Source organism: Guillardia theta (genome assembly GCF_000315625.1).
Source record: "Guillardia theta CCMP2712 unplaced genomic scaffold GUITHscaffold_265, whole genome shotgun sequence".
NCBI classification, from domain to species: Eukaryota; class Cryptophyceae; order Pyrenomonadales; family Geminigeraceae; genus Guillardia; species Guillardia theta.
The window spans coordinates 23457-37367 of record NW_005434411.1 but is presented as its reverse complement, the minus strand read 5'-3'; the positions used below and the strand labels follow the sequence as shown (position 1 = coordinate 37367).

Sequence of the window (13911 nt, the reverse complement as noted above, 5' to 3'; positions counted from 1 at the left end):
GGGGGAGGGAGGAGGGGGGAGGGTGGGAGCTAGAAGGCGTGAGAAGTGGAGTCAGTGAGCGGAGGACGAGGCGAGGGAGAGGAGGGAGAGATGAGAGATGAATAAGAGGTGGGTAAGAATAATAGAGGGGATGGGGAGGACGACGACGATGAAAAGGAAAAGGATAGGAAGGGAGGAGAGAAGGAAGAAGGTTGAGGATGATGGAGACAAGGAAGGAGAAGATTACATGAGCTTGACTTTGAGGATTCCGTTGAGCTTCTGTTGTGAAGGGTCCCAAGAGAAGGAGATGTAGTTGTTGGTCAAGTTGAAGACTCCCTGAGCTGACGGTGAGGCACGAGGAGCTGGCAGCTGGTGTACCTGCTGCTGGAAGCCTGGGAGAAGAAGGTCGAGCTGTTCGTTCACCTCGACGTCCATGCACGTCTTGAGGTCAAGCTTGAGCTTCTGCATGTTAAACGGATCCGCTTCCTTCCTCTCCACCAGCATCCTTGACCCTCGTCAGCCTAGAAAGTTGAGGAGAGGGGAGAGGGGAGAGGGGAGAGGAAAGGTCAAACCTCGCGATGGCGAAGCTGCCGAAGGCGATGATGTGAGCGAAGAGATGAGGAGCTGCCAGGCCCTGCGAGGCTCTCGACTCGATCGTCACCTTGCTACCTGTCATGAAGATTAAAGTCCTCGGGGAACAACAATCCATCAAAACCTGTCGGAAGTCCGCAGGCTGCAAGGAGGATGGAAGATGAGGAGAGGGAGAGGAGAACAGTTGTGTTCGCGACGATGAGTTGTTGAGCGGTAAGACGTACGATATTGTTATCGACCGCTGTCACATGAAAGGAGGAGGAGGAGGAGGAGGAGGAGATGGAAGACAAGAAGGAAATGTTGTTCTGGTAGAGCAGGTCGAAGAACACGTTCTCATCGCTCCTCAAATTTTCCATCCCAAACTCTGCCAGCAGCGTTTGAGCTTCACTTCCTGTCTTGCTTGATACGCTCAGCTCTCCCACCAGCTGCCCCCCGAGCATCTCCCGCAGGTCAACCACAACGTCCTCTCCCTCCAGCACGTCCGCACTGAGTTCCCACAGCATCACCACCTCCGCGTTGCTCCCTGCCCGCGCCGGTGATACCCCTACGTAGGAGAGAAGGAAAGCTCCGAGGCCAGGGCTCCAGCCTCCCGTCTCAGCGATGGCGCCTGCCTGTGCGTCGCTGGAGAAGGTGAGGAGAGGAGAACGTGCCTGCACGCCTTGAGGCGGAAGATGAAGACCTGGGCATGGCAAATGAGAGGAGGAGGGTGTGGGAGAAGGAAAGAGGGCGGAGGGAGGAGGGCGGAGGGAGGAAGGAGGAGGAGGGAATATTAGTAGAAAGAAGATAACCTGCTGATGAAGAGAGGAGAAGTGACTCGAGCTGATAGGGAGGGATAAGATGGTTGGCAGTAATGATCAAGGTCGGGCTACTCCAGGAGATATTCCAGCTGAAGTTACCCGCGAGCAGGTTTGCGGTCAAGTCTAGGAGAGAACTGTTGGAGACGTTGAGGAGGAAGAAGGACGGGAGGCGGATTGAGAGGCTTTCCCCCCGTGCGATGGGCATGGAGCAAGAGAAGCGAAAGGCAAGGGGAGAGACTTGACCCGCGGAGGGGAACAGAATGTCCATCGTCAGGTCGCACTTGCCGATGAGCGGGAAGGAGGAGGGTATCCAGCTGACTGACCTCACCGACGAGTCGATCATCATCTCAATCCTCGTGCTTGCAAGCACTCCCTCCCCCGGCAGCTGCACCCCAGCACAGAGAGGGACTTGAAGCTGAATGAGCTCGAGAGCAGGAATGGTAGAATTGGGACTGAGGAGGAGGAGGAGAGCGGTTCCTTCCTCTGAAAGCGCCATCGTCAGGTACCACCCGGGCAGGACAAGGCTCCTCTCCTCTCCTCCGACTCGCGCAGACTCGCTGGCGACTGTCTGACTCGAGTTGACGCAGGTCAAGTTGTCGCCGGGGGTTTGCGGGGCAAGAGAAAAGCCGAAGAGCCGGAAGATGACAACGTCTTGCGGTGACAGGGGTGACTGGTAGCTCAGTGACAGCTGGACTCCTGCCACCTCCCCAGCTCGAGCCGGGGGGGTGAAAGTCACTTCCGACTTTTCCACCACTCCAACGCCAACGCACTGAACGACGCGAGCTGTCACAGCCCCGCACATCGCTTGCACGCTCAGGCGCAGCTCCGGGCTGTTTAGCGCCACGCCAGAGGCAGGGATGCGAAGCTCTTCAAGCCGGCTCACGTTGACGTCCAACTGAATTCCAGCAGCAACAGGCACCGCAAACTCCAACAAGAGCGTCTCGTCTGTGCACGACCAGCTCGCAGTCCTCAACTTGACGCTGCTGGAAACGTTGGCCGTGACGTCAAGTTCGCATGTGCTGTTGGTTGCAAAGCCTGAGAGGAGGAGGAGGACACGTTCGCCTGGCAGCAGGAGCGAGGAAGTTTTAACCTGGATGAAGAGGGAGGAGGAGGAGGAGGCGACTCGAGGAGCGAAGTCCAGGTGGAAGAGGGGGGCGTCTCCTACCGACTGCAAGACCTCGACGGGAACAGCCGAGGACGGGCCGAAGGGTGGAGGACGCAGTCCGCTCCATAGCTGAGAGGAGAAGTCCATACTGAAGCTCTCGAGCTTGGGTGGGATGGGAGCAGGAGGGAGGAGGAAGGATCGGTTGACAAGGAAGAGAAGCGGAGAACCCTGAGGGAGGAGGCGAGAAGAGCGCAGGGTAAGCCGAGAGCCTTGAGTCGCGTTGACCCACGAGGAGGTTACGCAGCAGGTCGTCTCGTACCCGGAGCACCGCAGACCCGAGGGAACAATCGAGAAGCTGCTGGTGTTGACGTCCTGACAGACTCTGCTGGGCTCCACCTGGAGAGCAAGGGAGCTGGAAGGAGAGAAGAGAGCCGAGAAGGTCGAGGAGAGCTTCTGCTCGCCATGGAAGACGGAGAGGTACTCGGTGAGGTCGACGGATTGGTTGAGCGGCGGCTGAGGCAGCAGAGGAAGCTCAAGGATGATGTCATCGCTCGGGTACAAGTCGAAGCTCAACGTGACGCCAAACGTGACGCTCGTGTCCTCTCGCAGCACCGGCCGGGAGAACTCGAGGACCGACCGAGGGACCTGCGTCTTCAACTTCACTTGCATGAAAGAAAACAAGAATGGACGAAGAGATGAAGGGATGTGGGTGAAGAGGAGGGAGGAGGGCGGAGGGAGGAGGGCGGCGGAGGAGGAGGAGGAGGAGGGAGGAGGGAGGAGGGAGGAGGGGGTTCACATGCAAGCAACTCTCGAAGTTGAAGAGCCCGACGTTTCCCCAAGACGCAGAGAGACCAAGCCTTGCTTGCCACATGCCTGGCGTCACGCCTTGCAAGGGAAACCTGCAGAGTATATACATAGAAGTAGAAGACGTACAAGCAGAAGCAGCAGCAGCAGTAGAAGCAGAAGCAGAAGGAACATAGCAGTAGAAGAGGAGGAGGAGGAGGAGGAGGAGGAGGAGGAGGTGCGAGTACAAGTGAGTGCCTGAGTCACAAGAAATCTCAGAGAGGAGCGAGCTCCATCACCTGAGGCCGAACGTGGAAGGCACAAACACTTCGATCGCCTCATTGCTCACTATCGTCTCGTCCACGTGGATCATTAGCAGCCCGTCCAACTGCCAACAGTGAACGAGAGCAGCAGCAGCAGCCTCAGTCTCACAACCTGACTCCAACTCGCGCGCCTGATGGGCGAGAACGATCGTCCTAGAGGGGCCCCAGCACGCTTGCTGACCACCGAGCCGTTGATGATGTCACCCGAGGAGGAGGAGAAGTCCAAGAGACGGAGGTAGATGACGTCATCGCTCTGCAGCTTCTGGTTGATCGTCACTTTCAAGTCGAGGGTCGCGCAGCCTGGCAAGATAAAGTGACCAGGAGTGAAGCACGTGACGGGCCTCACCCGCTGCAATGCTGTGAGCAAGTCTCCCGCAGGGGGAGAAGGAGAGCGAAATGCCCGCAAACTTGACGAAGGAGAAATTCTTGAAAACTTGCAGCGAGTTGTTGAGATCTCGCAAGTTGAAGACGATCTTCACGTTCTCCATGAAGTTGCTCATCCCTGTCGCATCATCTCAGATGCGTCACAGGTGATGATCGGGCAGGGACCATCTGGTGGAGTCCTCAGGCCCGAAGAGAGGGGAAGTGAGAGGTTTGTGATATGAAGGGCAGGAATGCTTGTCGGCATGACATAAGTGAACTTCATCACTTGCTGCGTCGCTTCCCAAGAAGCCGTCCACCCCAATGTCCCTCCCCTATCGCAAGCATCAGCTCACATCTCCTCTCCTCTGCCTCACCTTGTCACCAGCGCTGTGGGATCAGGCTGCACGTCGCTGTCCACGGAGAAACCTGCATAGCAGTGAGGCTCCATGGCTCCAGCAGGCAACCAGCAGACCCGGCAGAGTGATGGCGATGTTGTCGAGCTGATGGATGTCGACCATGCTGGTGACCTGCAGCTTCATGGACGTGTACGAGCCCACGAGGATCGGGTCGAAGGTGAGGGAGAGCACAAAGTCAATCTGGCTTGAGCTCAGGAGTCTGCGGCTGCTTGAGGAGGCAGGGGCATCTTGTTTGGATGTGATGTAGATGGTCGCCTCGGGGTCAAGTGAGGCAGCTGCTGACAGCACTCCAACAACTCCAAGCGCAAGGAGCCACAGGGCTTGCGACAGGTTGAAAGACATGCTGCGTTCAACCCGAGAGCTCTGCTGCTTCAATCTCTGACATGCGGGAGAGGCCCTAAGTCGATCCGTGAGGGACCCTGACTAGAGGCAACTCAGCACTGAGTCACTTCACAGCACAGAGTTGACAGCAGTGTGCACCTACACCGTCTCCCTCTCCTGAAAGTCTGGCAGTGTGCACCTACACCGTCTCCCTCTCCTGAAAGTCTGCCTGCCTGCCTGTCTGCCTGTCTGCCTGTCTGCCTGCCTGCCTGCCTGCCTGTCTGCCTGCCTGCCTGTCTGTCTGTCTGTCTGTCTGTCTGTCTGTCTGTCTGTCTGTCTGTCTTTCTCTCTTCCCCTTGCTCTCCTGCTTGTCAATTTCATGCCAGTTGGTCTCTACTGCCGCAAGTCGCGGATACCAAGTGACTCTCACGGATATTCCAATGGATACTTTCACGGATACTCAGATGGATACTTTCACGGATACTCAGATGGATACTTTCACGGATACTCAGATGGATACTTTCACGGATACTCAGATGGATACTTTTATGGATACTCCTGAATATTTCCCGGATACTCACAAGCGAATGCCTGCAGATGCGACCGCAAGGCGACCGGGACAAGAGCAGCAGGTCCCTCCCTCCTCTCCGTCTCCTCCCCATCACCCTCGTCTCCCTTCTCTTCTCTTCCCTTCCCTCACTCGCTTCCCCTTCTCTCCTTTCCCTTCTCCTCTCCATCTCCTTGTGCCCTCCCTCCCTTCTCTGTCTCTGCTTGGCTCTCCCGCTTCATTCCTGTCTGCCTGTCTTCTCTTGTTCCTTCCCAACTCCATGACCGTCTCGTTCTTCTCACGTCTTCTTTGAGCAGTGGGTGACTCATGGAACCTGACGCGCCATGACGCATCTCAACTCAGCGGCGCAGAGGCGGAGCTTCGCCCCCGCATGTCTTGTGCTGGCGTTCTCACTAGCTCGCGGCCTCGACGTGCACGCCTTCGACCGACCTCAGACTTCTACGCTCAGTCTGCGTGGTGGAGAGGTGCATGGAAGTGGCAGGTACGAGCGAAGGCCAGGGCAGGTGAGCGAGTCAGTAAAAGCTCGACGACGATTTGCGTGACGCGCGTGCAGCGAGGTCACCAGCCTCAATCACATCAGAACCGAAACAGGAGAGACGTGCTGTATACCATCACGGTACCGCACACTTGCCGGTTTGAGGCATGACGAACGATGGCAGGATAAAGATTTTGCGGAGGAGAACATTACAAACAAGACCGAGCTTCTGTCTATGGCTATGGCGTCTTGGAGGTCCAGGTGAAATTACCATATGTTTGTGCTCATTGTGGATTCTGAATTTGTATGATACGTGGGAATCAATCTAGCGATGATGAGGCGTCTATACAATGTTTCAAACTGGCCATGGATTTGGATCCGGCAGATCCCGGTCGATTACCATGCTCTCTTTACCCTCGCTCTCTTGTTTTCTTCGTCGTTCTTAGCCTTGATCCCATCCCATCGCTTATCGCTGATGTCTCGGCAGGCCCGATGATTGCAACAGGAATCATCTTGCAGCAACGAAGACGACCTGAGGAAGCATTGGCAATGGTGATCTGCTCCTCTCCTCTCCTCTCCTCTCCTCTCCTCTCCTCCTCTCATTTATGTGCAGTTCGAAAGTGCTCTGTCGGTAGAGCCCAACAACACACAGGCTGCTTGGTGATCTTGTGGAAGAGGATGAGTATCAGATTTGACGCAGCTGGCAGTCTGTTAGCATCGCTGAAGGTTGAGTATGGGCAGTGCGATGAAAGCAGGTAAGAGTCTGAAGCAAGAAAGCTTTGTCTGCCTTTTAGACAATGCTTGCTCGTCCTTCCCCTCCCTTCCCCTCCGCATGTCTGAACATTTATCAGACGGCTGGTGGAACGAGCATTAGAACTCGATCCTAATGACCACAAGATCGTCAGTTTGATGGGCGAGGTGAGGCAGGAGGGGGGAGGACCGCGCTCAACGTCATCGCAGATCCTTCTCTTCTCGTACGGAGAAGGAGCGGAAGCGGAGAAGCTGCTCTTGAGAGCGCTAGAGCTACGACCGGAGCACGCGCCTTCTCTCTGCCTGCTTGGCATCCTCTACTGGAAGGGAGCTCCTCTCTCCGCAAGTGTGACCTGACGGGAAAGAGGAGGTGAAGGAGGAGACGTGACTGGGTGTGCAGCTGCGGGACAAGCTTTCATGCCAGACTTGAATCGAGCAGAAGATTGTTTTAGGAGGGCTCTGAAATCTGTGAGACGGGGAGGAGGGGTGGGGTAGAGGGTGATTGAGGTGCGCAGGACCCGTGCTTCACCCTCGCTCTAGTCAGCTTCTCTGAGTTTCTGATACAAGTGAAGGCAGGAAGAGTGAGACGCACGTGCTGACTTGCTTGTAGTCGTCGAGTTGTCTGCCTCGAGCTCGTCGCCTTGAGAGGTTCGGATATTGTCTGTGTCTGGTTGTCTTGCCGTCTGGTCGCTTGTCACGGGAGCCTTCAGATGCCTCGCTGTTGAACCGCTTCTCCTCCGTGCCATCACCATCAACTACATGGACGTTCAGACCTGGCTGATCTTGTTTCGCTTCCTCTGGCTCGTAAAAGGAGATCTGCCAGGTCCTCATCTTCCTCTCGTCCTCCCCCTCTTTGCACAGTCTTGTCGCACTTTTCCTCCTCCTGTGACCTGCCCTGACTCTTTTCGTTCAAAGCTGCCGAACATGCTCTCACCACAGCCTTGTATGCCACCTTCATGTATGCTACCCCGAACCTGGTGATGGAGAGGAGAGAGAAACAGAGAGAGGGAAGGGAGGAAAAAGAGGAGAGAGGAGAGGAGAGGAGAGGAGAGGAGGGAGGAGGGAGGGAGCTGAACGTGGGTGTCTCGCAGCTCGACATGGAGTACATGGAGTCGAAGAAAGATGCCAAGGACATTGAGAAGATCAATAGACTAGACGAGAAGGAAGTTTTCAAAGATTTCTTTGAAGCTCTCAAGACGAGCGGAGAGGAGGAGGCTCTCCGTAAGAGCGCAGCCAAGGCTGTGAAGAAGTGCATGCAGTTGACGGAAGAGGAGGTGAAAATGCTGGAGGCTCGTCACCTCGACAGGTTCAACAACTCTTACAAGACGAGGTCGAACGTTCGCAACGATCCGCACCATCAACTTTGCAACATGAACACAAAGATAGGAGAAGAGCTGCTGTGGAAGGACTTTCGGGTGAAAGGAGTCTCAAAGAAGACCCTGAGGAGCGTGCTGGATGAGGCAGCGAATTACATGCACAGGTGAAGCGAGCTGAGAAGCCGAGAAAGGATGAGTCCAGTCTTCACTCAATCATCCTCACTCGATCATCCTCACTCGATCATCCTCACTCCATCATCCTCACTCGATCTCCTCCACGTGTTCTTCCTCTCTTCCAATTCTTCTCTTCCTCTCCTCTCATGTAGCTCGCAGCGTCCATGAGTACTTCGATGCGGCCGAGTACTTGTCAGCTCTCGCCCTGCAGGTCAGCAGGGAGCTCTTGCCCAGCTGGTTGACAGGCCTGCTGTCACGTCCAGGTGGACCCGGAGGATCGGCTGGGGAATGCCGTCAGCCTGGCAGGACGAGCAAAGACGCTGATGAAGCTGACGGGGAAGAAGACGGAAGGAGAAGCAGGTGAGCGTCGCTCGGACTCGCTCGCCTCTAACGCTCCGGCAGTGCTCAAGGAGGCGATTGAGATGCTGGAGACTCAGCTGGTCGAGTGTCGCTCCCTCCCTGCAGAGGCGCGGGAAGTGCAGATCTCTCTGATGCTCGTGCTGCTCGAGCTGACGCACCTCAAGATGGTGAGGGCGATGAGGAGGGGATGAAGAAGAAAGGACTTCTTCTTCATCGCTGCGATGAAGATGAAGAAGAAAGGACTGGGCAGGAAGATGAGCATGTTGTTGTAGATGAGACGTGGAAGATGATGAGTTTGAAGGTTGAGGTTGACGAGCGTTGTAGTTGTGATGGGAGTGATGCCAAAGAATACTTTTAGACCATCGAGATGATGTCGATCGACGATCATGATCCTTGACTCTTCTCATCCTGACTTTTGATGTTGAAAGGATCTTGCAAGCTCGTCGCATTATTCTCCAGCGATGAGTCAGAGACGCCACTGATGATGTGCGAGGGTTGACGAGCTTGTTCAGAGAGGCAGCACCTGGAGGAGCTCGAGTCCATCGCCTCTCGAGCTCTTCTCTTAGCGCAGACAGTTCAGGTCAAGTCATCGGCTCCTCTAAGGTCGCAGCCACTTTCTCACAGCCTCTCAGGTCCCAACGCTTCTCGTCCCCTGCTACTTCAACTTCGCACTCGTCCAGTGGGAGCACAAGAAGTGAGACTGCTGACGTCATCGCCCGCCTTTCCTCATCTCCTCCTGTTCAGAGACGTCGAGCAAGCGCTATCTGCCCTCAAGTCAGCAGAGGAGCTGGACCCCAAACATGCACGGGTAAGACGAGGATAGAGGAGGGCAGGGGAGGGAGGAGAGGAGGTTCGAGAAATAAGATTCTGGCAGACGAAGTTGTTGATAGCACAAGTCTACTGGAAGTAAGGGTCTTGTATTTGAGCATGCAGACTGAGATTTTGCAGGGGATCGAAGGACTTTGTGAAAGCAGAGGAGAAGGTGGGGCATGCCTCGTCTGTCGCTCCTCGTTGACTCCTCTTGTCGTTCAGTTGAGGGAGCTGCTGATGCTCGACGACCTCCCAGAGGAGATCAGGCGCACGGGGCTGACAGGTGGGAGGACAAGCCTGCCTGCCTGCCTGCCTGCCTGCCTGCCTGCCTGCCTGCCTGCCTGCCTGCCTGCCTGCCTGCCTGCCTGCCTGTCTGCCTGCCCTGCTGTGTCGATGACCTTGTCGCAGATCTTATGTCAATCTTATCGAGATTCCCGGGGCGAGAGAGGTGAGGGCAGGAAGCAAGGGGAGGAACGAGAGGAGCTGACGAGCAGGCGGCAGGTATCACGAGGCCGCGGAGCTCTTCCTACTCCTCGAGGTGGACCTGCTCGCAGTCGCTCGTCTCGTCTCACTCTCCCCCAGACTCTCCTGCCGGACTCAGAGGCGGTTGAGCAACATCGCAACTACTTGCAGACAGTCTGCCCTGAGGTGACGGAGATGAGAACAAGTCGAGGCGACTTGCGGTTGAGACGTCGGGTCACAGGTGATGGAGGCAGTTCAACGTGAGAAGTTGGAGGAAGCTGAGAGCAACATGGTGATTGGAGAGGAGAGAGAATGCGATCTCTCACGCATGAGCAGGAGATGAGGGCGAAGAACATCATCACACAACATCTTCTGGTGGGCCCTGACCTGTTCCCTGTTCTCTGTCGCTGTTTCTGTCTTTCTGACGCTCTTCTTTCTCTCAGGGCACATGTGCGATATCGACAGTCTCAGCTGGTCGCGCGATCCTCGAACTTCCTCCTCCTCACCTTCGCGCAGGTCCGCTGGCACATCGCGTGCTGAGGAAGACGATGAGGCTGCTGGTGGCTGTCGGGTCGATCGAAGGAAGGGAACTTGAGGAACATTGCCAGCAGCAGGAGGGCGGAGAGAGAGTGGGAGAGACGGAAGGGGGGGGGGGGGAGGAGGAGGAGGAGGAGGATGACCAGATCGCCTTCTTTGCCAGTATGGATGGGCCGGCAGTGTGTGGGATGACCTGGGGTATGGGGAAGGGCAACAGAAGTTGCGAGCTGTTGGCGGAGGAGGAAGCCTTGATGAATCTGATCGAGGAGATGGCCGAGAGGAGGGTAACTGAGGAGGAGGGAGGAGTCGACCTAGTGACCCTCTCGTCTCCAGCTAGTGAGCCCAAGTGTCATCGCTCTAGCAACCACAGCAACTCTACAGGTCTGCCGGCACCCTCGTTAATTCCTGCCTCCCCCTCCTCGCCGTCAGACAATCTTGTGACGGAAACGTTCAGGGCATTGACAACCTTCGATCTCGCTTTCCAAGAACCATCGTTGTGCTAGCAAGTCTGGTGAGGATCACCAGTGCTGCTGCTGCTGCTGCTGCTGCTGCTGCTGCTGCTGCTGCTGCTGCTGCGGACCTATCGGACAGTAATGCAACTGCAGGTTGGTCGGTTGTCAGCAGGAGGATGGATAGATTTTTATCCTCTGCGGGAGCTGCTCGCATCAAGGCTGGATGTTGGTCGACCTCCTGTTGTGTTCGTCTTGACTCGCTTCTCAAGATCCGCCAAGAATTCGTCGACATCTGCCTTGCCGCTCTTCGCCGTCGATGGCAGCAGGTGGAGTTACGTGTCAGTAGCGCAACAGAGGGAGGCAGTGGCGGAGGAGGGTTGAGCCACGGAGAGTTAGCATGCGAGACGATCGAGTGAGAGGAGGAGGTTGGCTACTGAGCTGGAGGGCAGGGGGGATGGTGTGCGGATGGTCAAGCATGGACTTGCTGGGGAATCGTCGAGCTCGAGGAGGAGATGATGCCTCCGGAAGAGACCTACAACGAGAGCGCCGTCCCCAACTGCAGCATCGCAAGCGTTCGAGACCTCCAGGGTGAACCAGCCTCCTGCTGCTCCCGTCCTCATCCTCCCTGTCCTTGTCCTCCTTCCGCCCAGTTGTCGTCTTCGACCTCCATCACCTTGTCCACCTCGTCCTCTTGCCTTCTCCTCTCCTCGTTGCTCACTCACACCAGGTCCTCTTCCTCGAGGAGCTGCTCGTCGAAGGCTGGAGAAGGTCCAGCAGCTTCTCCTCCCTCGTGTCTGACTCGTCAGCAGCTTTGCCACGAAGTCCACGAGCAGCTCAAGCCTCATAACCTGACCACCTACGAAGATGTTGGGCATCTCAGCCGCTTCCTGCTCACCCTCTTCCTCCCCTCCGCCTCCCCCATTCTTCCTCCTCCACTCTCCTCCACCGCAACCGCCACGATTCTCCTCCTGCTCTTCCTTTTCACTTTCTCCACTTCCTTCACCTTCACCTCCTCCTGACTTGCTGCGTCAGATTGGAACATTTTATGATCCTGCGCTGCAAGTGTGCCCGGAAGACATCGGCAACACCATGTGAAGACAAGGGGAGGGGAGGGGCCGAGACTCTGACGGGGCTGACAGCCAAGTCATGTCCAACAAGCTTGAACCAGAGGACCAGCAGTACGGTATGTCTCCTTCACTTCCTCCTCGGGCCCCAGCTCACTTACTTCTTCAGCTTCAAGCTTTCACCCGACAGCCCGCGGCCAGGGCAGAGCAGGGCAAGACAGTCAGAGGTCTGCGGCGAGAGAGATGAGCAACCTGAGGGAGGAGGCGTACATGTCCAGGAGAGCCTCGGACTCTCAACGGAGTCCGTCGGGCAGGTCACCCGAGAGTCCGCGTCTCACCGGCGCCTCCATGCCCCTCGGCTTGTGACTCTCTTGCAGGTCCTCCGGCTCACGGCCACTGCGACCTCGGGTTGGTGATCGGACGCGCGACGACTCTAACCGTTACTACTAAGTTACGGTAGTACTAGGCACCGTTACGGTGACCAAGTTACTAGAAAATGGCTGCACGGGGCTCACCTGCGCGCAGTTAAGTGAAGGTATCAGTTAAGTTTGGGGGACAGCAGTTGGCAGGATCATCGGATTAGGTTTGGTTCTCGCTGTCACTGTCTTTTCTCTTCTCGCCGTTTGGCCTGTGCGGCGACAGTGTCAGGGTCAAGCCGGGCCTCCTCGACTCAGCTCAGGGCCTGACCGTCTGTCCTCGTACTGAACTTTAACTTTGAGTAAAGGCCGCACTACTAGCCGGGGCTCACTTAAGTTGCGAGTTCAAGTCCGACCTCAACTTTCAAGTCACCCGGGCGGCCCCGGCCCGGACTCGGACTCGGATGGGGGCCGGCCGCTGGATGACGTCACCGTGACTGATAGCTGACAGATAATTGTGAGGCCATCTGTTGGGCCTCCCATTCATCGTAACGGTATTGTAACGATAAACAACAAGTTCCGTAAAAGGTTATTACTTGTACTTGATTCTATCCAATTTGTACGAATTAGTTTTATAATTTATTTTTAGTTATATCTTGTACTGAATCTTAACATTGTACAATATATAAGTTCTATTAGAAATTGGAACAAGGTCAAATCTTTCATTTTTATTTGAAATAATTCAATATTTCAATGAAGTATTTTGATTTTCAGGGATGACTCTTGAAAATGTCTGAAGGGGGGCCGACAGGGGGTCGCATCATTTTATAAATATGTTGTAGTGCTGACTTATAAGTTTTTAGGTTCTCATCCACTACCCCCCAGTTTCTCCTGACTGCACTACCAAGTGAAGGTGGGTGGACCGGTCTTGACGGATGAAGGCGCATCACGACAGGGGTGGGTGGAGAATAGATGAAGGTGGGTTAAGAGAAGCTAAAGATGGGGGTAGGGGTAGTAATCAATGGATGGGTAGGGTAGCCATCTTTATATCTATCTGCCCACAACTTGCATCTACCGTAGGCTCGTTTCCCTCCTCCTCCTCCTCCTTCTCCTCCTCCTTCTCCTCCTCTTCCACGCTATCGTTCCTTTTGAGCTACTTCTCGACCTTTAACTCTTTCCTCTCGTTGTGTTTTCTTGATCTCTAGCCAATCTGCTGCTCCGTTTCAACACTACAAACCAGTGCTGTCAATCAATTGAAGAACCACAAAGTTGATCATGAAGGCATCAGCTGCGATCCGAAGGGCCTTTCACATGGGCGGAAATGAAAACTTTCATCGTGTTCTTGTCAAGGCTGCTGTGGTAACATCTGTCATTGGCGGTGGCATCTTGTCTGGCATCGAAGCTGCAAGAATAGGTGAGTCGAGAGAGCGCTGTGGTTCAAATTCTCATGTTGTAACAGGATCTGAGTCTCTCGACAACCTCACAACAAGCGAGGTCAGAGACTTCAATGATTACTTCATGTGCCACGTCTGGTGATCCGTTACGGATATACGGATACCGGCTGTCTCCATAGCAATGTAGATATCTCGCTGTACATACTCCACGGGAGCTTTAGCCTCTCAGCCTGATTCCTCCTTGTTTTGAAAGCAGAAAGAATGAAGAGGCGACCTCCCTGCGCATTGTTGTTCTCCTACTTCAATGTTTGGTTCAGGGGAACTCCGAATGGGGTCTCTGCCATGTTCACGACCCTCCGACTCTACTCGGACCGTTTGATTGCGAACTCGTCGGATTGTGGATCTATCCCCGAGCTGCTTTGTCTCTGATTTGAGGGATGTTAGTTGAAAGCATCTAGTGCAACCCGCTGCTATCTGACAGCCTCTGACCGTCACTGGTAGACCGTCACTGACTT

General features: G+C 55.3%; 3 protein-coding genes across 3 annotated transcripts; 2 read left to right on the top strand and 1 right to left on the bottom strand.

Moving 5' to 3' along the window:
• Positions 1-222: 222 nt before the first annotated feature.
• GUITHDRAFT_149001 (hypothetical protein) lies at positions 223-4699 on the bottom strand (the record flags this gene model as incomplete). The annotated part of the gene is made up of 13 exons (XM_005818822.1): positions 223-315; positions 358-484; positions 552-613; positions 641-712; positions 795-1249; positions 1359-3117; positions 3269-3371; positions 3555-3643; positions 3691-3878; positions 3925-4080; positions 4228-4273; positions 4324-4367; positions 4414-4699. 13 exons carry the CDS (start codon positions 4697-4699, stop codon positions 223-225), a joined length of 3480 nt encoding a protein of 1159 aa, XP_005818879.1.
• Positions 4700-5569: 870 nt separating this feature from the next.
• Positions 5570-12096, top strand: GUITHDRAFT_121922 (hypothetical protein; the record flags this gene model as incomplete). The annotated part of the gene is made up of 41 exons (XM_005818821.1): positions 5570-5749; positions 5800-5862; positions 5906-5982; positions 6051-6112; positions 6209-6273; positions 6335-6381; positions 6429-6476; positions 6573-6639; positions 6682-6817; positions 6872-6939; positions 6987-7037; positions 7082-7119; positions 7182-7275; positions 7563-7951; positions 8121-8172; positions 8225-8321; positions 8364-8488; positions 8750-8786; positions 8834-8901; positions 8954-9015; positions 9066-9129; positions 9196-9227; positions 9270-9303; positions 9354-9414; positions 9540-9579; positions 9633-9669; positions 9714-9779; positions 9835-9885; positions 9930-9968; positions 10037-10067; positions 10110-10164; positions 10294-10414; positions 10464-10511; positions 10585-10908; positions 11032-11170; positions 11310-11350; positions 11392-11448; positions 11615-11673; positions 11722-11765; positions 11816-11873; positions 12024-12096. 41 exons carry the CDS (start codon positions 5570-5572, stop codon positions 12094-12096), a joined length of 3300 nt encoding a protein of 1099 aa, XP_005818878.1.
• Positions 12097-13124: 1028 nt separating this feature from the next.
• GUITHDRAFT_156466 (hypothetical protein) lies at positions 13125-13680 on the top strand. The gene has a single exon (XM_005818820.1). It carries the CDS (start codon positions 13278-13280, stop codon positions 13536-13538), a length of 261 nt encoding a protein of 86 aa, XP_005818877.1. The 5' UTR covers positions 13125-13277; the 3' UTR covers positions 13539-13680.
• Positions 13681-13911: the final 231 nt, after the last annotated feature.